The sequence below is a fragment of the Juglans microcarpa x Juglans regia genome, chromosome 2D (assembly GCF_004785595.1).
Source record: "Juglans microcarpa x Juglans regia isolate MS1-56 chromosome 2D, Jm3101_v1.0, whole genome shotgun sequence".
Classification (NCBI taxonomy): domain Eukaryota; kingdom Viridiplantae; phylum Streptophyta; class Magnoliopsida; order Fagales; family Juglandaceae; genus Juglans; species Juglans microcarpa x Juglans regia.
This window is the reverse complement of record NC_054596.1, coordinates 20,019,460-20,045,160: the sequence shown is the minus strand read 5'-3', so window position 1 is coordinate 20,045,160 and position 25,701 is coordinate 20,019,460. Positions and strand designations below refer to the sequence as shown.

Here is a 25,701-nt window from a genome sequence, read left to right as displayed (position 1 = left end):
TGGTGCTCAATCTGTGTGGGTCAGGTGGTCTACACAACGAAGCTAGGCAACGAATGGTCGGCTTCGAACTGAGATGGTGGTGGTGGAAATGAGCTTCGTTTTGGGCGGCAGGCTTGGTGGCGATGCAAAGAGACCCAGATGGGAGCTTGGAGACGAAGACGAAATGAGGAAGGTGCTGTCGAAATGACGATTTTTGCCTCTTTTGCGTGTGGTGAGGTCTAATTAGTCTATTGTATTTTTTCCTACGTGTCATTGTCTTAATGGAGGGCTGCTCTTCTATCTATAACAGCCTGATCATCCCATAGCGTTTCTGTACTTTTTAATTATTAAGTAAAAAAATTAAAAAAAAAATCCAATCAGTAGGTTTTGTCGGTAAATTTTATAGATGAAAGTGGTGTTTTCGTTTTCCATATACTATTTATTGGAAAAAGATACGGACCTTGTAAGTCGGTGATAAGGACTCGGAGTCCGTGAGTCCGTGTATTGTACAGTTCTAAACTTCTACAGCCCTCTATGGGGTACGTACCGGCAAATTCAAACAATCAAAGGGCAAAGAAGAAATATTTTCAAATAGCTTTTCAGTCCCCAGTATATACATATATTCTCTATCTCGTAATCTTTATATTCTTGCATGAGAAGCAAGCTGCCAAGCGGTGCTAGCTCCAAGAGTCGGTCAGTGTCTCTAGAGTTTTCGATACCCACCAGCCATGTCTGCTATGGCTGCCGGCGCGGCTCCCCCTGCAAGCAGCTCCCGTCTCCTCTTCAATCCTCCGCGTCGGCCTCTCCTCCCTCCCGCCGGTCTTGCTGCCTCCCTCCGTTTTAGGTGCGCTTCGTTCTGAACTTTCGCTTTAGTTTTAGAAAAAACCAAACGCAGAAGAAAGACAAATGGAATCCGTTAAGACTCTCTACCCTTTTGTTATCTTTCAATTTCCTTTTTTCCCTTTTCTTTTTGGGTGCAGAACCGGTGTTTTCACAAATATGTTAGGTTTAGTAGGTAGAAATATAGGAATGATGGGGAATTCAAAGAATAGTTCTAGATGGTTTGGTTTGCCCCCACGTAATTTTACTTTCTTCTATTTTATATCATTTCTCATGTTTGCACAAGTATAATTGGTGTACTTAACATCGTATTCTAACATCCCGTGGACGTTTTGGAAAACTTAATAACAAAAAGTCTTTTTTTGTTGATCATATAAAGGAGTATACTTGAATTTATAAAACAGTGTATTTACTTAGGGCAGATTTTTGTTCGGAAAGCTGATTGGACAATATGAAAAATTCCCGACAAATTTGAGTTTTTTTCCCGAGCGTGCATTAAAATCCGCTCTATTAAAGTGGCCGTTGTATCATCTAATCTTACCAGGTATCACTGCTAACATATGAATGAAGATCGTGTCGTGAAATTTATTTTTCTCCCGAGTTTTTGTCATTGAATTAACAACTCTCTTCCTTATTATCATATTAAAAATTTGAGATAGTTGAAAGAACTGGTTTCATTGGGTTGAGACTTTCTGGAAATAATATCTGTTAGAATACGATGCAATCGAGTTTCAATGTAAGAGAAATATAGAACATACATAATGTCTAAATTTTGCCCTTTTACTTTGAAGATCATCATGCTGTTTTCGTTTTTCTGGATTTTTAATTTGTAACTAAAACGGAATGCTAATATGTTGATATATATTTTAAAATCAAGCAGCTCGAACATATTGTAGAATTGTGAGTTTGGACAGATTGATACAGTAGCGTGTGGAGGAAAGATTCAAAAAAAATCTTGAAGACATATAGGCAATTTAGGTTGTTTGATGGATTTTTGTTTAAATTTTTCTTGTTTTAATTTAGAAACAAAAGTATTTCATTTTCTTTTTTTGAATAAATTTTGACATTTTTTCTGGTTTTCACTCTTTATAGCATGATAGCATATAATTAAGTTTGCATTCATTATCCAGAAGACCTACTCTCGGTTGTAATATGCATGGGCATTTTACATGACCGACGCTTTCATTCCTTCTAATGTTAATTGCCAATGACCAACCTATACTTGTATTGTTCAAGAGTTAAATCTATCATATAGGTTGATGTTCAGAAAAGATGAACTCCGTTGGGATTGTCATTCACATTATTTGGCTATTGATTTGTACATTACATACTCTTGCATAGGATGCTGGCATTTTTTATAAACGTTTTTTTTATGGTTTGTGTGTGTGTGTGTGTGTGTGTGTGTGTGTGTTTGGTTGTCTATTCATTTCTACTCAGTTTAATAAAAGTATTCATACTTAAGGCAGGGAAAATGTGGACACATGCAGAGTGGCTGAATTATTTATTTGTGTTCAGAGATAAGGACATAACTGCTTTTGAGTCTGCATAAATCCCTCCATTTTGTGGTTTCAGACAAATTTCAATAGAAATCCAACTAATTCTAGGATAGGGCAGGATGGTCTAATAAGATATAAGAGGATCTCTTGCTCTAGATAATGGATTTCCAAATTATTTGTTCTCGTGCTAATGTTGGTGTTTTTACCAGGTATAAAGATACAATTCCAGAAAGATTTTCCAAGATCGGCACGGTACATGAGCCCTTGGCCAGTCGTACAGTTGTTGCATGCAGATCTAAAGGTATATTCATGTCCTTCTTAGCTCTCTGTGTGACGAACTGAGTCAATCAGTTATCAAGGGGAGGCCCCAATTCCTTTTGATGATGAATGAGTTCTTAATGAGGCATCAGGCAGGGCCAGACCCAAAGGAATCTATCAAGTCTGGATTGAATCCTTTCTCTTTAAGTCCAAAAAGCCAGTAGCTGATAAAACAGACTCTCCCTCTGTCTAGCCCCCTCCCCTTTCCTCCTCTTTTAGCTAAGTTTTGAGACTTAAAGATAAAACTGATTGACGGAATGCTGATTGGGTACAGAAAATTAGAAAACTAGTCTTGGAACCATTAAGAGAAATAGTATGATTTTGCAAGGGGAATTGGCTTCAGACTACCCTGTCAATCTCTTGCTCTATCCCTTGGTTCTTTCTTTTGCCGTCTGCCTTCAGAAATGCTGCTTCATTGAGAGAGGGAGGGTTGCTTACCTGGCTAATTAATCTCACATTTTTCATGTCTTCCAATAATAAGGCATTTCTGACTGGTAAAAAAGTGATGGTTATAATAAGGCACATCTAAATATCATAACCAAAGAACTATGTTGGTGGTGATATAGATCATTGAATGTGGAACCTCCAAAAGATTATTGATACTTTCTAATTCCTAATCTTATGATCTGCAGGAATGTCATTCCCACACCTCTCTGCCGCATCATCTACGCTTTTAGGTGGGGATCAAATTGGGCTGTCACGTGCAATTCCTAGGTTACCAGTACAAAGAAAAGCTCTAATACCCGTGCGAGCATCCAAAAATAATCCATTCGGTTATCGCCTTCCGACAATGAATGAGAAGCCGGAATGGTGGTATAGAATTTTGGCATGTGTTCCATATCTTTTAGCTTTGCAAATGTCCGACACAGCATTTTATGTCCTACCTTTCCTTGAACGCTACGAAGTCCTCGAGAGTTTGTATTATTATATCCCAGGATCCGTTAGGAGGTTACCTTGGTGGTTCCAGTTTGCACATTTCTACCTTGCATACTTAGGAGTGGTGAGGAATAATAAATGGCCTCATTATTTGAGATTCCATGTAGCAATGGGCTTTTTATTAGAATCAGCGCTGATGGTGGTTGTGAATTCAAGCAATCTAATGCCCCTTATACACTTCCAAGGTACGTTTGGGTTATACTATTGGGCAGCTGTTGGATTCATATATATTTTTGTCATGTTGGAGTGTGTAAGGTGTGCTATTGCTGGTACGTATGTTAAACTCCCATTGATCAGTGATAGTGCATTTATTCACACTCTTTTCAGAGTAGGGGGATATCAGAGGCCTTTCTAGTAAGTGGTATCAAGTTCTGTAACATGGGGTTTTGGGAAGGGCCTCGCCCATTGTGTAGCCCAATATGTTCGACAAGAAAGGGGTGGAAAGAGAGAGAAAATAAGGATGTTAGAATTTGTTTTCTTTCATTTCCTGTTGTTGTTTCTTTGTTGGAACCATGATATGTTGCAGCAAATAAATGTCTTGAAACTATGATAATTAGACACGGTATTTATTTGAGAAATGATTAGTAAAAGAAAATTGGATTGATCAGACAGTGTTGAGGATAGCATATACATTTGAATCTTTGATACTGTGAGTTGTAATATAGGCAACACCGTCTTATGTTGCTGCACTTTTTGCCAATACATGAGCTGAACGATTTACTTCTCTATTCACATGACAAACAGAACACTCATGAAAGGTTTTAAATAGTGTTTTTGTGTCTTCAATTAACTGTCCACCCTATATAGACTTGGATCTGCCCCTTGTAGCTCTTTTACAACCTGCAGCGAATCCAAAGGGCGTTGGAACTTGTAAAGTTGAAATGTGTGTTGAGTTCATGTATTTCTTTATCATAGAGAGTATACACATGATTGTAAGAGAGTTAAGGCTTAAGATTACTGTGTTCTTCACTCTGTCTTGCAATTGTTTGGAGTGATACTGGGATATTGTGAATTTGAGTATTATATTACTCATTTTAGGACTTCAAAAAAATACTCATGTAAGCATTTAACCTGGAAATGGCTCGATTAATGGACGGGAAAAAACTCAAAAAGGGTCTTGTGTTTCCCATAGAATAGGCTTCCTACATGATGTTAAGGTAAGACGCCTGTAATATCCTAAAGGATGATAGAGCTATTTGAGGGCGTTAAAGCATGCAAACTATTATACTAATGATTGCATTTATTTGATGTCTGTGATAAACCTTTCATAGCCAACTTTGTCGGACCTAGTAAAGCATCTTAATCAAACAGAAGAGGATTCGATGTTTGCAGTTTTCTTTGGAATTAAATTTTCTTCCCCTGCAAATACGGTGTTCTCTTGGTCGAAATAAGGAGGTAAATGGGTTTTTCAATTGGTAGCCTGCAATGCATGGGGTTCACATGTTATGTCAAGCAAAATCTTTGGATGGCCAACAAGTAGAAAAGACAAAAATAAATTTAAAAAATTACACAAGACATTAAGATTTAAGTAGTTCGGTTTGAAGAAATGTACCTCCATTGACAGAGATGATCACAAAGCAATTCATTAATCAAAAGATGGGAGTACAAAAGAGGTAATAAATCACTCAAACCTTAAGCCTCAATACACCCAATTCACACTCTGATAACAGAGAGCATACACTACTGAAAAGGACACCAAAGTGAACAACTATCTCTTCTATCCATATTTTCCTTCTCAATGTCTTTTTTTTGGCTGTTTGCAATTGAGGATGTATGTTTTAATAAGAGCTTCAGGAGAGACAAAGCATGGGAATCATTAAATTGGCTAAGAAAAATTTCACACCTAAGGACCTGGCCATCAAACTTGGAGACATCTTGCCATAAAGTAAAGACATGCATTCAATGTCTTCAAACACAATAGATGCCCACTTAAACGAGTTGATTAGAAAAGGTAACTGAGTTAAATTGTTGAACAATCCCTTGAGCACTTTACTTTCAATCATTAGCTTTTGAATAGTGATATCTGCTTTAGAGAACTGGCATTGACTTTTTCAAAAGTCAATGGATCTTCAAAATTTGAAAAAATGTACATTGGTCTCTTCAAAAAGTAAAAGTTTGAACTAAGAGCTGAAGTAATTTCGAGTATATCTTCAAATTTGAAGATGTATTGTTCATCTTCAAAAGTAATATTTTATTATAAAAATTACCCCAATTGCTTTGCTTTTTAATTTTTATTTTCTATGATTTTCTTGAAGGCCCTTTCATTGTCATTAATTAAAAATATATTATTAATTAATATATAGTTAGTGTAATTGTAAAATATAAAAAAATTAAAAATATTATTATTAAGAAAATAATATTATATTATTATTTTAACTAATCCAATATAGAGTCATGGAGAGGTATTGAATTTATAGAAAATATGTATTTTTTATAAAATTTTAAAAATAATTTTGATAAATTCAATGCTAATACTCTTATTCCCTAGTAAGTTGGTCATCAGTTCGGAAGGATTCGGGGAGAGAATCCCCATGAAACGGGGTTCCGGGGGATGTGCCCCTCAAAAAAGTTAAAGAAAACGAATTAAATAGTTACGAGAACAAATGCTAACAAGTTGTGCATATACTATCAGCACGAACGCTCTCACAATAGTAAGCTCAAGAAAAGAGTAAGCAATCTCTGAAGCGGGTGAAAGGGAGAGATGCAGGGCCTCTGCTTCTTAACCTTACCTTAGAATGAAGTAAATGACGTTAGTTGCTTATATTTGATAATTTCAGGAGAGATGACAAGTTGCAACCAAAACGGAAATCTTTTCTAGAAACAATTGCATATTTACAAACAGGTTCAAAATATCTCAGGCATATTTGCTGTCAGAGGAACAGGTTGTAATTTCTGCTGTATCTTCATATTTCTGATTGCAGCTGTTTCTCTATCACTACGTGCATATCAAATGGAAGCTTTAGCCGACTGTCCAGAGTGATGTGTGTGCCTGACGTTTATCCCTCCTTTGTCGAGGAAAAAAAAAAGCTCAAAAGTCACTCTTCTCAATCCTGATACACTACCCAACTACTACCAGGGGCAGCCTTCACTCCCCTTTTCTTCATTTCCCTTCTCATCCTTTCTGCTTCCTCGTGTCTCCCTAGACTGGAATATATGCCAGCCAACAGTACATAGTTGGCAGGATTTTCAGGTTCAATCTCAGACAAAGCTTTTCCTGCAATCTCCGCTAGCTCAAAATCTCCATATGTTCGACATGCCCCCAGAAGAGCACCCCAAGCTTTTGCAGTCACCTTAACTGGCATTTCTAGTATTACCTGATATGCCTCGTGTAATCTCCCAGCTCTGCTCAACACATCCACTAAGCATGAATAGTGATCACTACTTGCTTCCACGCCATATTCCGTTCGCATTCGAGCAAAGTAATTCAATGCTTCATCAGCTAAACCCGCATGGCTACAAGCTTTCAGTACACCAAGAAAGGTTATGTCATCAGGCTGTACTCTAGCCAATTCCATCTGCTGAAAAATATCCAGCGCAATTCTGGCCTCCCCATGAAGTGCGTATGCTGATATCAAGCTGCTCCATGCAACCACATCTCTTTCCTTCATACCTCTAAACACATTTTGAGCATGTACAAGACACCCACATCTGCCGTAGGCCTCCACTAGGCCACTACTCAACTGGGTATGAGAGTCAATATCATTCCTAATTGCATAGCTGTGAAGTTCCTTAATCAGATTCAATGCTGCTAAAGCAACACAAGCGGGTAACAGAGCAAGAAGCGTAATCGGATCTGGCTTCAACCCCATTTCTCTCATTCGCCAATAAAACTGAATCGCCTTAAATGACCCATCAGCCAAACCTACGGAACCCGCTATAATGGAGTTATAAGTTGACGCATTGGGTGCAACGTCCATAACTTCAAATAATCTCAAAGCTTCAGGAACACAATTACAACGAGTATAAATCGATATCATAGCATTCCACACGACAACATTTCTGTTAGGGATTTCATCAAACAGCTGGCGCGATGAATAAATCGAGACGCATTTACCATACATGTCGACGAGAGCGCAAGCGACAAATGGATTTGACAGGAATGAGGATTTGGCAACATGGGCATGGATGGAGGTACCAAGTTGCGGGCGATGGATAGCTGAGCAAGACTTGAGGACGAGAGAGAAGACATGGGGATCGAGAGCAAGGGCCAGGGAGGCATGCATGTGGTGGAAATCAGCAAGAGCACGCTCATGATGGCCTTGGTTGACGTGCGAGGACAGCAGCTTGGTTAAGGAAAGGAGGCGCATGAAGTTGGATGTGTATGAGCCCATTTTGGTTAAATTCTGGGGTTATGGGCGTTGGAGGGAGTGCTTTATTAAAACCGGAAAGTCTAAACAAACAAGTCCAAGTCCAGCTCTATCAAGTACAACTGAATCGCCTCTCGCGAACGTCCTGGCCTCGTTCAGAAATGGCTCGTTGCCACTTCCGGCGAGGTAAACCATAAACTCTAACCCCTCCCCCTCACCCTCTGTTTCCCTCTGGGAACTTTTCCTTCCATAATTTCTTCCTTTTTTTGGGTGCTGAGAGAGTTGGAAACACGATGAATTGAAAATATGGAATCATGGCCTCTTCAATTCTTGGGACTTGGGTTGAGCATGTCCAATTCCTCACTCAGGAGAAACTTTTGTGACTATTTGACTTTACTTTTAGCTGAGGTTTTCACTTTTTGGATGAATTAGAGTAATACTATGTACACTCGTAGTGTATAAGCGTCATAGTCTTTTTGAAAATGAATAAAATTTACTATTAAAAATTAGTTTGTTATCACGTAGATCTCGTATTTATTTATTTTTTTTCAAAAAGATTGCATGACTATTACACATTTTACGACTGCAAATCTCATTTCTTATTAAATAAATAGTAAGTTGATGAATCCTTAAAATTTTATGTTCTTATTCGGAGTGTTTAATGAAATAGGATGGTTGCATTTGCTGGTTTGATATGCGATGCAAAGATGTGCAACTTGTATGGATGTTGCAAAGGAACCCATTTCATCATTATGTTTCAAGTCAGGTCGGTATCCTTTCAAAAAAAAAAAACATATGTATGATTGTTTTGTGTTTTTTTTTTTTTTTCCTCCAAGTAAGCATATTATAGATATATTTAATGGATGCAATAGTCAACTGAGTGGGAAGCTCCAACATTCATCCCGAACTAGCAAATACAATACAAGAAATAAAAAAATAGGGATACAGGGTAATGACTTGACCGTCACCCATTTCCCACAAGGGAAAGCTGTTTGAAGCGATTTTGATACAGTCTGAAAAACATATTGTAATAATACGACTGAAGTTACAATGAAGTAATTTGCGTTGCATTTCACTGGTTTGGACTGACTGCAGGAAACATGCACTATCTATTTTTCACGAAAATTGATTAGGAGAAGCGAAAACATAGGAAGATAGCAAACAATAGATGTGTCGAATCGCTTACAGACGATTGTCAAGAATTGTGACGGTGTGTGGAGGCCATGCGTCACTCTAGAAGAGTAGAGGTTGGTCGGATTTGAGGTCGTGGTGACGCGTGGATCTCACGTGAGGTTTAAGCTGCATGTGTGACGCACACGCTACTCAGTTCAATATTCTGCTTCGGCTGTCTGAAGGATCGACAACTAGAGAGTCCTACAACGAGGTGAGTAGTGGTCGTTTTAAATACACTAGCAGGCACACCAGTGGCCCACTAGGAGTATCCTTTTTCTTTAGCTGCTCATCAAATGATCTCCATGGCATATCAATGACATCCACCAGCATTACCTTTATAAAACACCATGGGCTGGCCATTCAAGTATATCCTGGTAAATCTAAAGTATTCACTGTTCAGTAGACCTTCACCATGTGCCATCTATGTAACTTGAAGTTGGATTTGTTAACAAATTTCTAGATCTGCATTTTTTTAAAACTTATTGTACTTGCTGCTTCTTTCCCCGATGTTTTGTTCTTTTATGTTGCTTGAATTGTCTGTTTTGAGACATTTCTAGTACCTCTGTCACCTTAACTCTATACTAGATCTGCAGCAGAGTGCAATTTCTTCCTTGGGGACCTTGGTGGGAAGGTACTTGTATTTATTTTGTAAACCTCTGTCTCTGTCTCTCTCTCTTCTCTTCTCTCTCTCTCTCTCTCTGATGTCCACTCATGCTTGCACTTGGAGTCAATGATGATATAGGAGCCATGGTTACTGTGGATGCAGCTAAGGTTTTTAGGGGTTCCTTATTTGATGACATTAATCTGCACACATGTTGACCGATTCATGGTTGTTTTTGCTACCTTTCCCAAAATCTGAACCGTCAACACCAATTTCTGCGTGTATGCAGCAGTTAATTACTGGAGGTTTTGACTAAGTATCTGTATACTCTGATTTCTCCACAGGGCGACCTTAAAAAATTCTTGATTTCTCTGTGTATCTGTCTACTCTGATCTTTCCTAATCCTTAGTAGTTGATTTTGCACTTTCCAAGATGTCAAGACCTGAAAGAAATTTTTAACTAAAATTATTTTTTTCCATACTTTTAATAGGATTGAAAAGCGTCTCATTTAAAATCCACCTCAACTTATCTTATCATTATAATTTTTTCAAATTTCAATACAAAATATAATAAATAATTTAACTTTTATTCTACTATTCACAAACTATCTATACCCATCTCTAAATTCAAACAACTAAATCTAGCATGCAACTCTTTTTATCTGTTGCGAAACAGGGCCTAGTTTTTCATCTTTTCATACTATGCCAAATGGTGAGAATGTAATCTTCTTGCAAATCCTGTACTTTTGATACATTTCAATTGTGATTTGAAGTTCAATTTAACTATCAGAACCTTGATCCGTAGCTTCCTAAAGATTTGATAGGAGCATAAGATGCTTGGGCAATAGTTACCAGTTTGTCATGTTGTCGTCAAGAATTGGACTTCCCAGAAAGCAGGTGACTTTGTGGTGGAAATGGAATTTAACCAAAAAATTTATATATTAAAATTCAATTATAAAAGATAAATAGACCTAATATATGTCGCTTGAATCTACTAGCGATTTTATACATAATAAGAAATGGAGTCATGGCGTAGTATCAATGCATGGACCAATTCAACCTTGCCACGTCTTGTAATCTGCATGTGTCTGACACGACCAGTAGTGGCAAGATGTGTACTGTCGCCAGGGGTGATGGTGCGGTCGATGTGATTAATATCGAGTTGGAACTTGCTTCTATGAGGTAAAAAAGCGCTACAAAACAATCACAATCAAGGCAGACAAAAGAGGTTGCATTTGGATCACTCATTTGGGGGTCATACTGCTAGACGAAAGAGTAGCAAAAGAAATTAGTTGAACGACAAATGAAACGAATATTTAAGATTTTATGATATTAGGACCATTTAAAATATAATTGTTTATACTTAGAATATAATTATTAATTAATATATGCCTAAATACAAAAATATAATAGATAAAAAACAAAAAACAACCAAAACCCAGAATTACACAAGGAATTAGTACTACAAGTCAGGAATATAGTGCCGTTATTTAACTCCAGTCTCGTAATGTACAAGAGAAGAAGCTGATGACCACACAGAATTTCCGAGTTTTTCAGACCCTAGACCCATTAGGGGGCTAGTGTATAGTTAAAACTCGATATGAAAATAGAATTGGCAGAGAAATATGTAGTAGTACACTTATAGTTACCGCAAAAGCAGTTCTACATTCTAAGCTGACAAAGGCAACAGAGAAGAAGATAGAAATCAGGAACCTCAGTTTCTGTATTTTCAGTCATTGGAAACGCAGATTCACCAAGTAGGTTCTCCCCATAAGATGGGGGGGACTTGGCTCTTGCGTACCAAATACAAGTTGGATTGTAAGTAACATCATTGGCCATCGATCAAACACCAAATCATAAAGCATATCAACATGACTAAAGAGAGGAAATAGAGCCAAAAACAAGCTCGCTTAAAGAAGAATTAACAGAATTTCAAAAGAACAAAATTCCCTAAATCTTTTAAAATTCCAAAAAGTGACGAACATACATTAATATAATTAAAATTCAATTTAGGTAAGAGCCTCAGTTAAATCCCTTGAATTATCATTTCAAATGTAGCTTCACCAACTAGGTTCTCCTTGCAAGGCAAGGAATTGGCTCCACAACACCTCAAAAGAGTTGGGTCATCATTGGCATCCTAAAGGCATCAAGACCAAAAGTATAAGATACAATTGAACGAGAACTTGAAAATGACAGAATTTGTCTGGATTTGGCAAGAGTATTCTCAGAATGGTCCAGTAATTTCAAGTAATGATATAGCAGCCTCAAGTAGGTTCTCCCTGTAAACAGGGGCTTGAAGCTAACTAATCTCATGTATGTGGACAGTCATCATTGAATTAAATAAATACGCCAATCCGATGAACGAAATAAAGCACACAAACAAAATAATAGAATAAAACCAACACTTGTAACGAAGAGATGAAACCAGTTTCAACACAAAAAGCTGAGAAAACATTAATTGGCATATATGATGTATTGATGGGCTCAGATCACATAACAGCTCTATCAATCAAGAATCTTCAGAAGCAGAACTGGCATTTAAAGCTGAAATTTCATCATCACTGCCGATTTGTAGATTAGAACTCACTCCTATAATTAAAAAATGAAATAAACCAAACGCGCATTTAAAAAACGAGGCATAATTTAGCGTCGGCTCATATCAAGAAATTCAACCATTTTTCCGTTTATGCTTCACCGATGCATCTCAGAAGCGCGGATAGTGTAATCATCGCCAAGAAAGTTCATAAAAAAAACTAAAAAATCATGCCTTCGTTTTCCAACCAATTCAATGAGATCCGTGCTAGTAAATGAAGTTGTGAAGACGAATATGACAAGGAAAGATGGAGAAAACCTGTAGCGGATATTTTTAGAGGCAAAACCATTGAAAGAAATAAACCCCCACGTGAAAACCGCCAAAGAGCAATCAATATCTGCCTCAATGACTAGCCTTGTTTTCATATCGCTATCTATAACAATAAAACAAGCTAAAGGTGTAGCGAGGCAAAGATTAAGGAAAGAAGTAACAGCTTTATTCTCGAGAGAGAAAGAGAGAGAGATTGAGATGTGGGCGTCGATTTGACACAGCTCAGCCGTGGAGAAAGAGAATGGCTGAACTGCAACACTTGACGTCGGATCGTTTTGGCACGAGCAATGGGGCTTTCGTCGTCATCGATTGATTACTCATTCAGAGAAGCCCGGGGTAGTGCATCGTGCAGATTGAAGCAGCCAAGAATCTCAAAAGAAAAAAAACAAAAAAAGAGGTACAGAGTCACAAACACAGAGAGAAAGGGAGAGCGAGAGGAACTAACAGAGGAAGTCGAAACGAAACCATAACCTAAGAGAAGTCGAAACGAAACCATAACCTAAGAGGGATTGCGAGCTGTGTATCGCTGCTTATGTCTACATATTTACATATTTATAGGCGTTCTTGTGAAACCCTAGCAAGTTCCTCCAGCGTCTCGGTGACATCCGGGTCGGTGGTGGGCTACTTACCGGACCGGGCGGGTCGCCTAATCGTTGCTCGGCTCGAGAATCTGATTGGGCCAAGCCTTGTTTTAAACCTCTAATACTATTTATTAATGGATTTCTCCTTACGGACCTACTGCAACCAATTTTATTTTTATAAAAAGAGAAATTGCATTGTAAAAAAAAAATTATAAAAGTAAATTTGTTATCTAACGCGATTTTGTATGATTTGTTAAATTTATTTTTTAATAAAAATAATTTTATTATAAAGTTACGTTAATTTCTAAATTTGTTTTTATAAAATTTCTTGACTAAAAGATTTCTCTTATTAAAATCATAAGAACTACTAACGTATAAAAAAATAGTGTAACAGTCTGGAAGTAGAAAAAGATCCATTCCCGACCTCGCTGAGGTTGTTCTGGACATAGATCGGTATTTTGTGAAGCCCTCCGACAGTGGTTCCTATCATTTGGTTTTCCCCTCCAGCTGGAGTTTTGGTGGTGCGGTTGAAGAAGGTTAAGTCTCAGAAAAACTTGGTCGAAAAGTCCTTGAAGTTGTATGTGTCTTTGCCTTTTATCTCCTGCCCCCATTTGTTTTGTGTCACTTACATTTGGTTTATGTCACATCACTCCTTTATGTCCACTCCCTTCTTTTCTTCCTGACACCCTTCTTAGTCTTTTGTTTCCTCTTCCTTCTCTATTTCTTCTCTCCTGATGAGTTTCCCCTGTTGGGCTAGGTCTAGGAAGTACCATGAGTCTATTATATTTTATCCTTTACAAGGACTAAAAAGTTTAATAAAAAACTCAAGGCTTAATTTTATTTCAAAATAAACTACAGGGACTTTTTTATTTTATTTAATCCTATTATTTATATACTATAATGTTGCATACTCGTTAATCATTATATCAAATCTCTATTTTTTAAGATAAGATAAAAATGAACAAAAGTGTAATAAGAAGCATTTTTCTTTCTCATTAGTTTGTTTAAAAATATTTTCGATATTATTTTATTTTCCTTTCAGAAGTAATGTGTATTAACCATGAGCAAGTCACTGCCTCTCTCAAAAATAAATTGCAACAGACTCCACCTCAGCAGACTTAGCAACGGCACCAGTAGCTCTAGAATATTCTAAATGTTTTGTCGTCTAGCATTTCGGTTGTAACAGATTTTATTCTACTTTATTTTCTTATAGTACTACATGTTGTACCATCTGTCTATATAAAGCCTGTAGTCTCTCTGTAAAAGGTTAAGGTTAAATACAATGGACTTTTGCCAAGGCATCTTTACCTTCATTCTAATATGGTATCAAGAGCCAGCAGACTAGCAGTCCTCTTACAATTTTTTTTTTTTTTTTTTTACCATGGCCACTTCCTCGTCTACGTCTGTTCCTTCATCTTTTTCTCATCTGGTTTCTATTAAACTTAGCTCAGAAAATTACACGCTATGGAAAGGTCAGATAATTGCCTACTTACGAGGCCAGGATCTGTTCTCATATGTGGATGGTACTCACAAACCACCTCCCAAAATGCTTACTGTCGAAACCAACACCAGTTCCAAAATAAATCCAGCGTTTCTTGCTTGGCAACGAACATATCAACTCATTTTGAGTATCTTGTTCTCTTCACTAACAGAATCTGTGGTTACTCATGTGATTTCTGCAGGTACCTCACGCGAGCTCTGGCTCACTCTTGAATCTATGTACAGCTCCCGCTCACAAGCTAAAGAATTTCAAGTTAGATTCCAGCTTACCAATCTGTCCAAGGGTGAACAATCCATTTCGGATTATTACAGCAAAGTTAAAATGCTTGTTGATACACTTGCTGCAACAGGAAGCTCCATCTCAGATAAGGAGTTTGTTACATATCTCCTCAATGGTCTTGGTCCCGACTACGAACCATTCATAACTTCAATTACAACTCGCACTGAACCCATTTCCTCTTATGAGCTATACCACCTTCTTCTCATTCATGAGAGCAGAATGGCCCATAACACCCGTTCCCTTATCTCTTCTCCCTTTGAACCATATGCACATCTCAGTACAAATAGCCCCAGAGATCAAAGAGGAAGAGGCTTCTATCGAGGTACTCGAAATGGACGAGGCCGTGGACGTTTTTCCTCTAACCGAGGACGTTCCTCCTCACAGCAATATCTTCATACCTACCCAAACAGTCAATCAAGACCCACCTGTCAGGTTTGTAACAAACCTGGTCATGTTGCCTTACAGTGCCATTTTCGATTCGATCATGCCTACCAATATGATCCTCCACGATCATATTCAGCCAACCATACCACTCCATCAGCCCACTATACCTCTCCATCAGCTAACCCAGATTAAACCTGGTACCCAGATAGTGCTGCAACCCATCACATAACCCATGATCTCTCCCACCTCAACCTCACATCTGAACCCTACAATGGACAGGAGCAAATTCGAGTTGGCAATGGAACAGGTCTTTCGATCCATAATATTGGTGAATCTTCTTTCTCTATTAACTCTACTCCTTTTAAACTTTCTAATCTCCTTCATGTTCCCACTATCACCAAGAATCTTGTTTCTGTTTTCCAATTCTGCACTGATAATGCGTGTTTCTTTGAATTCCATGATACTCATTTCTTGGTAAAGGACAAAACGACTGGGAGGCTCCTCATCAGCGGACCGGCTCTTAATGGACTTTATCAATTTCCCACCTCTCCTCTATCGAAGTCCTCTCCTTCAATAAACCTTGGTGAGAAAGTCTCAATCAGTTCTTAGCACAAGAGATTCGGTCATCCATCACTTGCTATTGTCTCAAGAATATTGCACACTCATCGCTTGCCTTATTTTCCCAGTCAGTCTTCATCTATCTGCCCCGAATGCCCTTTAGCCAAGGCCCATCAGCTACCTTTTTCTTTAAGTTCAGTTTCTTCTATAAGGCCCTTGGATCTATTATGGGCCGATGTATGGGGCCCTGCTCCAATTGTCTCAAGAAATGGATTCAAATACTATCTCTCTATTGTTGATCATTTTACAAGATTTACGTGGTGTTTTCCTCTTAAGAATAAATCGGATGTTCTAATTGTTTTCACGTCTTTTATTCAATTTTTTGAACGGTTCTTTAATACCAAAATCATTTCATTACAAACTGATGCTGGAGGTGAATTTCTTTCTCTCAACAAACTTTGCAAAAATCTTGGCAACAATCATCGTTTCTCTTGTCCTCATACACATCAACAAAATGGTCTTGTAGAGAGAAAACATCGTCATATTGTAGAAACTGGGCTTACGCTCTTAGCCCAAGCCTCTCTTCCTTTCTCTTTTTGGGCTGATGCTTTTGAAACTGCTACATATCTCATAAATCTACTCCCCACCCCGGTCTTGCAAAATCGATCACCTCACTTCATGGTTTATCATAAACACCCCGATCACTCTTTTCTAAAAATTTTTGGGTGTGAGTGTTGGCCAAATCTTCGACCATATAATCGACACAAATTAAGTTTTCGATCCACCTCATGTCTTTTTCTTGGATATAGCACATCTCACAAGGGATATAAGTGTCTTGATTATACCAAAAATCGTCTATACATTTCCCGGGATGTGACTTTTCATGAAACAAGTTTTCCTTATAAAAAAATTGCCCAAGCCCAAACCGAATCCCAGCCTCCCTCCGTAACTCTCCCCATTTTCCCAAATTCTATTCTCGGCCCACCCCCATTTGAACTTAACTCCACTCCTTCTAATTCAAGCTCCGGCCCACCTTCACATTCCTCTAATTCAAACCCACTCTCTCCGTTATCCGCTCAGCCTAACCCACCCTCACATGTCTCTGTGTCATCCTCGTCCTCTCAAAATCAATCTCCCAAAATCCCTAACTCAATTTCGACCTCAACTCCTGTGTTATCTTCTTCATCACCTCAACTCTCCACTCAACTCCTTCCACCTCGGTCTCCTATTATAACCCGTTCACACACTAACTCCTCCAAACCGAGGATCTTCACCGATGGAACTGTTCCGTATCCAACTCCAACTTGCCTTCTCTCTACTGTAGTGGTTCCGGATGAACCATCCTCATTTACCATAGCCTCGAAATTCTCTGAGTGGAAATCTGCCATGACCCAAGAATATCAAGCCCTCATGAATACCAATACCTGGACCTTAGTACCACCCTCCTCAGCTTCTAATCTCGTTGGGTGTCGTTGGGTATTTCGCACCAAGATGCGATCTGACGGGTCCATTGAAAGGAGAAAAGCCAAACTTGTGGCTAAGGGATTTCATCAACAAATCGGTATAGACTATACCGAAACATTTAGTCCAGTGGTTAAATCATCTACTATTCGGTTGGTGCTGTCAATTGCTGTTGCTCGAGGATGGTGCCTCCGTCAAATTGACATCCAGAATGCCTTTCTTCATGGTAAGCTTTCTGAGACTGTATTCATGCAACAACCACAAGGTTTTATTGATCCTCTGAGACCAAACTTTGTCTGTAAACTCAATAAGGCCATTTATGGCCTAAAGCAAGCTCCACGCGCTTGGTTCTCTGAACTCAGTTCTTGGCTGATCAGTTATGGCTTCTCGGCATCTAAGGGTGATCCCTCTCTATTTGTATTGCATACATCTACTCTCTGTATGTTCATTCTTGTGTATGTTGATGATATGATTATCACTTCCTCATCTTCAATTGCTGTTGATGATTTACTTTCAGCTATTGGAAATGCGTTTCCAGTAAAAGACTTGGGTCCATTGTCATATTTTCTAGGCTTGGAAGTTGAAAATCTTGTTGATGGTGTTCTGATTACTCAAAAAAAATACATCTCGGATTTATTGCACAAAACAAATATGTCTGGTTGTAATCCCATTTCTTCCCCAATGTCAGCGTCCACAAAACTCTCCAAGTTTGATTCTCCTTCATTTGATGATACTACTCTATTCAGAAGTACTGTTGGTAGTTTGCAATACCTTTCATTAACTAGGCCTGATGTGTCATTTGCTGTCAATAGAGTCTGTCAATTTATGCATGATCCCAAACTTCCCCACTGGACAGCAGTAAAAAGGATCCTTCGCTATCTCAAATCCACCATCAATTATGGTCTTTTTCTCTCAAATTCATCAGCCTTTACACTGCATGCATATTCTGATTCTGATTGGGCTGGGTGCCCGGATGATAGAAGATCTACGGGTAGTTTTTGTATTTTTTTGGGAAATCATCTCATTTCATGGAGTTCAAGGAAGCAACATACAGTCGCTCGTTCTAGCACCGAGGCTGAGTACAAGTCCTTAGCCAACACAAGTGCTGAACTTATATGGTTGCAAACACTGATCAAAGAGCTTGGTTTCTCCCTCTCAAAACCTCCTATCTTGTGGTGTGATAATCTAGGGGCGACGTATCTGACCTCTAATCCAGTGTATCACTCTCGCACCAAACTTATGGATATAGACTTTCATTTTGTGCGTGACAGAGTGGCTGCCAAGACACTGCAAGTTCAGTTTTGCAGTAGCAAAGATCAATTGGCTGATGTTTTTACAAAACCATTGGTAGCTGACCGCTTCTTCATTCTAAGATCGAGTCTAACTGTGCGAGACCACCCCGCTAGGCTCGAGGGGGCGTATTAACCATGAGCAAGTCACTGCCTCTCTCAAAAATAAATTGCAACAGACTCCACCTCAACAGACTCAGCAACGGCACCAGTAGCTCTAGAATATTCTAAATGTTTTGTCTCTAGCATTTCGGTTGTAACAGATTTTATTCTACTTTATTTTCTTATAGTACTACTTGCTGTACCATCTGTCTATATAAAGCCTGTAGTCTCTCTGTAAAAGGTTAAGGTTAAATACAATGGACTTTTGCCAAGGCATCTTTACCTTCATTCTAATAATGTGAAAGTAAGGCCAGAACTTAATTGCTTAGTGAATGTGTGAAGTCATTGGCAGTTTAGCACACTGAATCAAAAGTACTTGCCAAAGAGTCTGTACGCTCCTAAAATTAGTCGAGATAGATAGAATTTTCCAGGACGGAAGAAATAAGAATTTGAGAAGAGTGCTTTAAGGAGGCCACCGCCCAGCAGTGACTGCGGGATATGTTCCTAGGTAAAAAAACAAAAAATTAATATTGTTTTAGTATTTTTATACATTTTTAAAAAATATATAAAAAATAAATACACTAATAATCACTTTCTTAATTAGTAAGTAAAAAAAATGTAAAAAAATTAAATACATGAACAATCAAAATGAAAGGACAAAATAGATCTACATAGTAACATTATTCATTTCAGAATTCTGCTGTGACAGTGGTTCCTTTGAGAAACCAAGAGAACACTTGTCATACTTTTGAACCAATCATATATCCTAAACAGCCAATATACAAACTTCTCTATCGATCAGAAGGGTATCCGAGATATCTCCTGTGTTTCCAGAATTATATTCTTTGAATGCTGATCAGCATGAACGAAGAAGGAAAACGGGGGAACAATGTAAGCCAGATATGATAGTCACCGTTTGATTCTACAACATGACAAGATTACTGGAAGTAATGACAAGAAAGAAAATTAGATTGATTGCCGCCACAACAACTCCTCACATGAAATCTCCAAAATATACATACAAGGGCAATTTGCTCAGTATCTAAATAGGTACAAATCAACTTTCATGCTCAGACTATCTTCCATGTCAAGTGCCGGTACCCAGCCCAGTTAGCGGCAAGACGGATTCCAATGGCTAAGGCTACACCCAGCAATGGCAGTGGAAGCCTCCTATGTACTGGTACAACTTCTACTTCTTCCTTCTCTTCTTCTAAAATCTTTTTAGAATGATGAGATATAGCTAGAGCTAGATATGAAGCCATTACCAAAACCCTAACCCATGGTTCTCCAACTGCAGCAAGCACAGCTGCAGCAGGCAATGCAGATGAAACATCATCTCTCTTTTTAACAAACCGTGAGAAACCACACAACAGCAACAGAAGGGTCCAGAAGAGTGGCTCAGAGATGTAACCACTTACAGCTGCATAGCCAAGTAGGCCAGATACTGTAAGAAGATGAGGTTGGCAACTTACAGAGTTGGGAACAACAGCTTCTGCAATAGCAAGAACGGCTGATGCAAGTAAAATAATTATGGTCAACTCTCGAACAGGTGCGTATGCCACTATGCCAGAATAAAATGATCGGATGGTGTACAGAGCAGTCTCAACACATCTTATCAGAGAAGTTATGGGATCGCCAATGAAGTGGAATACAATAGCCAAGGCAACTTTCAAGAGGTATCCCGCAAAAGAAATTATACCAAGTGCAGCCTTTCGCCAGTTAGCAAGTTCCAACAAGACTGCCCTCCACGCATAGACAAGGAAAGCCAGGGCTGCATAGTAAACAACATTAAGTATTATAGCAAAAACTAAGCAGAATATGAATTACATTTTGTTATAAAAGAAAAAAAGGAGAAAACATTGCTGATTATTCAGGCAAGATCAAATGTCTATCACAAAACAATCCATAGGTCTTGGTGGTATGCTCCCTCCAAGGTCTAAGGTTCGAATCCCATGGGTGCAAACAATCTCTAGGGGCTATCGAACTGGGGGATTTTCCTATTGAATTACTCAAGGTGCACTTACGGAAAACTTCTTGCTGAGAATCTGTGCACCCCCAGGATTAGTCAGGAGTCGGGGGACGCCGTTCCCCGACACCCGGTGCCAATAAAAAAAAAAGTTTATCACAAAACCTGTGCAAGCATTGGACAGAAACTTTAATGAAAGAAGGCAAGGTTCTACAGACTAAGTTCTTCATCAGCAAGTGTAGTTTATACATAGTGGAACAAATACCATCCCAGATGCAATGTACAAAAATTACCATACATGTGCTTTCTTAATTAGATTGTATAATTTATAAGCACCGGGATTTTCTCCCTACAAGGAAAATCAAGTTGTAAAGAAAAGCAATCAGTTCCCATCTCATTCAATATAAAAGATGCAAGTTAGCACTTTCTAGGCTCCCACCCCACTTCCCCAACAGCTTTTAAGGTAAATATTATCCACAGATCATAATCAAGAACTTATTCCAACTGTATGCGGGAGTGTGTCAACACGTGAGCATTTCTTCAACTCCATTATATTCTAGCTTGGCAGCCTCTCCTAGGGGTGAGCACCGACTGAATTGGAGTCGATATCCCCTAAATCCGACTCCGACTTCTATAGGTTCCGATCCGACTCGAACTCCAATTTATCAGAGTGGAGTTGGATTTACACATCGTAACTCGCTTTTGATGATGAAAAAAAAAAGATCAGAACCCAATCAGAATCCAAACAAAATTAAGAAAAATTACAAGAACAAATCGATTGGGAAACACTTGCATTTCGTCACAAATAGAGAACAAATCTACAATATAAACGAAATAGAAGATATAATGTTTACATTAAACTTTATACTCAAGCTTGAAGCTCCTTCGAAATCAATCCTTGCTTTTCAGGTACATCTGAGAATGAAGTGCCAAGAAAAACCGAAGGAAGTGCTGAGAATAACATAAAGAAATTGAGATACAGTGGGCTTGAGGAATCTAGAGACTATCGTCTTCAACAAATGTGGAAACGACGACAATGGGACGCTTTAGATAATTTTAGGAGCTTTCGATGGCAAGCAGGGCAGCAGCAAGAGATAAAAGAGAAAAGAACGGCGGCTTGAAATTGAGAAAGTGAAAGTGCGATGTTTTAGGGTTTATTTAGAAAAAAGATGCAAAATGGCACCGTAGGGTATATAAGGGCAGTAGGCACCACATAGTCTATTACTATATAAGGGCTGGGCTTATAGAACAAACTATAAAGGGGTTGGGCTTGTAGAACAAACTAAATAAGGGTTTAAAGTATAAACAATACATGAAATAAGTTGTAAGTATATTATAATTAATATGTATATAACATGTTCTGGACTTTTAGGGCCATATCAATATGCTCATGAGTTATAATTCAAAAATTAAATTACATCATACAGACCTGTATGGTCCATAGCTACCATGTTAAGATTAGTAAGCATATTTATAGGATATACTCATAGATTATTAGTTAATTAGATTTGTAAATTGTACCTATATGATTAACAGATTCTGAAAATGATCAAATTAATAACTATACTTACTGAAAGCATATTAACAAACAAATATTTTTTGTAAAAATTATAATTATAAGTCTATCATGATATAACTCTTACCTATTACTTTAGAATGTACACTAAATCTAATTGTTAGTATTGATTACTAATACATACTAATTCACTAGTGTCTAATTAAATGTTATTATGCTATAGTATTACAATTTACGTGTTATTAACTTATTATTCTTCACTTATTTCTATACTAATATCTAACTTATTTTTATACTAGACTTATACTATAGTGTCTAATTACATTTTATTATACTATAGTATTATTTATTATTTCTAGTGTCTAATTACATGTTATTAACTCATTATAATATTTTATCCTAATGTCTAACTTATTCCTATTATAGACTTGTACTATAGTGTTTAATTACATGTTATTAAATTAGTTTCTAACTTATTTCTAACCTAGTTATATACTAGACTTAATATTATATGTTATTATACTAGTGTTATTATACATTAGTGTTTATACATTAATATAACATGTTATTATACATTAGTGTTATATGGTAGTAATAGTATGATGTTTATATATACTAAACTATTGTATGTCAATTTAGTCTTTTTATATTATAGTATGAGTATGTTTATAATAATTAGCTCATATTATTATTGAATTTAACTAATTTTCTGAGTTATAGTTATATAAAATATATATGATGAATGTATAGAAATATACATATATTTTTATAACATATGTACAATATCAAAGTCGGATTCGAAGTCGAAGTCGAAGTCAAAGCCGGAGGGCAGAGTCAGAGCCGGAGTCGGAGTTGGTCCGACTCCACCTCCAACTCCAACTCCAACTCCAACTTTTTGGAGAAAAAAAAACTCCGACTCCGACTTGTTAGAGTCAAAGAGGAGCCGGATTTGGAGTCGGATTTTCAGATTTTTGCTCAGCCCTAGCCTCTCCCACTACATTAGTCCATTTACAAGGGAAAACATTCTTTGAAAACCAGTTCAACACATTAACCACAAAACTTATCCGTAGTAGCCCGTGCATGACTCTAAAAATTCATACCTATAAAGCTTTCAACAAACCATTGACATCAAGTGTGCTAGTGCATTCAATCAAGTCAAATGATTCTGGAAGGATATGCTGTAAATAGAACCATCAAAATGGTAAATTAGGATCTGGAACCTCACTAAAAGAAAACACTTTTGTTAACCTACATTTCTTCTGTTACAAGCCTCCAACACATTCTGCCTTGCCATTATTCTCTTTATACTAACTGTGTTTTATTTCAGTATAGAAACTTGACTAGATATTCAAAGACCTCATATATGAGTACATATAACTAGTACAGAGGAGCGATGAGATAAGGCACATTCATATGGTATAAAACCAAAGGTTACTATAAAAGATGTTTTAGGCCTCGTTTTCACAACCATTTTCATCTCATCTCATCTAATCATTAAACCTTTTCCAAATTTTCATATAAAATAAAATAAACAATTCAACTTTTTTAAATTTTAAAACAAAAAATAATATTAAAAAAATATATCTTAACAATATTTTATTTAACTTTCAACTTTTATCTCAACTCATCTCGCGAAAACAAACTAAGCCATTGGCAAATGATGGCAAAATATATTAAAAAAATATATTTTAACAATTAGTGTATATTTTCAGCTACGTCCCCAAAACCAGTCCATTGGCAATTATCATACACTGAAAACCACACTACCCGAAAAACAACAGTCAAATTCATTTCTTTCCCTTTCATTCATTTCTCTGAAACCAAATGATGGCAAAATAAAATCCAAGAAATAATCCTCATTGGCAAGTAAGAAAGATGGGGAAAGCATTTTTAGAAAAATGGAAAAAACTGAGTTTTATTTTTCTCAATCTTAAAAGCGATGGAAAACCCAACTCAAACCAAGCTCAATTCTTGAGTTAGACACAGATGCGGAAAACCAATGACCATAACTTGCATCCAATTGGACATTTCTTCTTTTTCCCCACACTTTTTCACCAACAGACAGATAGAAAGAAAGTGAGAGAGAGAAAGTATTTACCAACAAACCAAGGCCATCTGACTGGTGGGTCAGGAGCTTCTTTGGTCAAGTACCTGAAACGCTCAGGCATAGTGCTCTCTCCCCGAGCCGCTCTCTCAGCTTCATCATCATCAACACCAGCATTCCCTGCACTCGCACAAACCGCCAACTTTCTCTCAAACACAAAACCCAGTGTTTTCCAGGAAAAGCCAGGAAAATCTTGACCTGGTTTGGGGTTAAAAGAACGGGTTTTAGTGGGTAAAGAGCAAAATGGAACGGTTTGATAACGGCTATTGACTCTGAGTCGAGAAAACGCAGAAATCTTGAGAGATGGATTTGGATATGAGAGAGTGGGAAAAGTCATGGACATGGTGGTGGCTGGGGTTTACCGAGGTTTTTGCCTTTATCAGAGAAATAGAGCAAAATATTTTCTAGCCTATGGGTTTTGAAGAGTTCGGATCACCTAGGACCCGGATCTAACGTACACCCGGGTGTAAGAGCAGTGGTATTGGAGTATCAAATGAGTCTAATTTCTAAAATTTGATGATTCTTATTTTAAAATCTTGACATTTGATTCACCATATACCTAAATTTTAAATTTTGAGCTACAATATATTTTTATTTATTTTTAAATTTGGAGATTTATTGTTGATGACTATCCATATTATTTTATTAGTAAAATTAGATTTCGCCTGGATCATTTCTTTAAAGGTGGTCCCAAACGTGAATTTCTTTAAACATGGTGTGTAATGTGGTTGAAGAATTTCTTTGCGTTTTTTTCTATTGAATTCATGTGCTTTTTTCTTTGTACATAAACTAGCGGCCCCAATTAGGTTGGTAACACGTGTTTGTTGAATAATTAGGTTGAGAAAAAAAATTAGGTTGGTAACACGTGTTTGTTGAATAATTAGATTGAAGAAAAAAATTAATTGGAAAAAAAGAATTTAAGTATCAAATTAAGTTATTAATTAATATATAGTTAGTATAATTATAAAATATAAAAGAAAAAATTAAAAATATTATTATTAAAAAAATATTATATTATTTATTTTGATGAATCCAATGGTTAATCAAATGTGGAGTTATGGATAAGGAGGTTTTAGATATATCAAAAATATGTATTTTTCATCAAAATTTAAAGATAAATTTGATGAATACAATGCTAATGCTCTAAAATGTTGTCTTACCGCTCACCAGTTACAAGAGAATTGAAAGGAATACAAAGGTTATCATAAACGAATTTAAACGTGGCACATTAGATGTAAGAGAAGTAAATACAAAGGAATTTCACAAACTAACACTGTATCACGTCAATTATTTTTTTCGAAACGAGACCCCCGCTGCCCATCCCTCTCCCCCTTATCCCTTCCCAGACCCCCACGTAGATGGAGACACAGCCCATCCCCCATCCTGATAGCCCTCACCGACTTCAAGTATCTCTCTCTTTCCACATTTGAGTTGCCCTAACTTTCATC

General features: G+C 37.4%; 3 protein-coding genes, 1 long non-coding RNA gene and 6 other non-coding genes across 10 annotated transcripts; 1 reads left to right on the top strand and 9 right to left on the bottom strand.

Annotated features, from left to right (window-relative positions):
- The first annotated feature begins 614 nt into the window (after positions 1–614).
- Positions 615–4,125, top strand: LOC121250788 (protein TIC 20-IV, chloroplastic-like). Its single transcript, XM_041150005.1, has 3 exons — positions 615–823; positions 2,525–2,616; positions 3,266–4,125. The coding sequence occupies exons 1-3, from the start codon at positions 708–710 to the stop codon at positions 3,922–3,924; spliced, it is 867 nt and encodes a 288-aa protein (XP_041005939.1). The 5' UTR covers positions 615–707; the 3' UTR covers positions 3,925–4,125.
- Positions 4,126–6,305: 2,180 nt separating this feature from the next.
- LOC121250096 (putative pentatricopeptide repeat-containing protein At1g03510) lies at positions 6,306–8,118 on the bottom strand. The gene has a single exon (XM_041149033.1). The coding sequence runs from the start codon at positions 7,898–7,900 to the stop codon at positions 6,614–6,616; it is 1,287 nt and encodes a 428-aa protein (XP_041004967.1). The 5' UTR covers positions 7,901–8,118; the 3' UTR covers positions 6,306–6,613.
- A 2,451-nt stretch (positions 8,119–10,569) lies between these two features.
- On the bottom strand, positions 10,570–13,120 carry LOC121250097. Its single transcript, XR_005937702.1, has 2 exons — positions 12,501–13,120; positions 10,570–12,238 (listed from the first exon to the last, which is right to left on the bottom strand). It is a non-coding gene; the product is annotated as an uncharacterized LOC121250097 (long non-coding RNA).
- LOC121251279 lies at positions 11,123–11,227 on the bottom strand. Its single transcript, XR_005937948.1, has one exon. It is a non-coding gene; the product is annotated as a small nucleolar RNA snoR97 (small nucleolar RNA).
- On the bottom strand, positions 11,669–11,783 carry LOC121251333. Its single transcript, XR_005938001.1, has one exon. It is a non-coding gene; the product is annotated as a small nucleolar RNA Z278 (small nucleolar RNA).
- LOC121251332 lies at positions 11,871–11,985 on the bottom strand. Its single transcript, XR_005938000.1, has one exon. It is a non-coding gene; the product is annotated as a small nucleolar RNA Z278 (small nucleolar RNA).
- Positions 12,127–12,219, bottom strand: LOC121251331. Its single transcript, XR_005937999.1, has one exon. It is a non-coding gene; the product is annotated as a small nucleolar RNA Z223 (small nucleolar RNA).
- LOC121251289 lies at positions 12,300–12,383 on the bottom strand. Its single transcript, XR_005937957.1, has one exon. It is a non-coding gene; the product is annotated as a small nucleolar RNA U36a (small nucleolar RNA).
- On the bottom strand, positions 12,709–12,864 carry LOC121251290. Its single transcript, XR_005937958.1, has one exon. It is a non-coding gene; the product is annotated as a small nucleolar RNA snoR134 (small nucleolar RNA).
- A 6,498-nt stretch (positions 13,121–19,618) lies between the features above and the next one.
- On the bottom strand, positions 19,619–24,732 carry LOC121250716. Its single transcript, XM_041149910.1, has 2 exons — positions 24,248–24,732; positions 19,619–20,438 (listed from the first exon to the last, which is right to left on the bottom strand). Exons 1-2 carry the CDS (start codon positions 24,594–24,596, stop codon positions 19,738–19,740), a joined length of 1,050 nt encoding a protein of 349 aa, XP_041005844.1. The 5' UTR covers positions 24,597–24,732; the 3' UTR covers positions 19,619–19,737.
- Between the last annotated feature and the right edge of the window lie 969 nt (positions 24,733–25,701).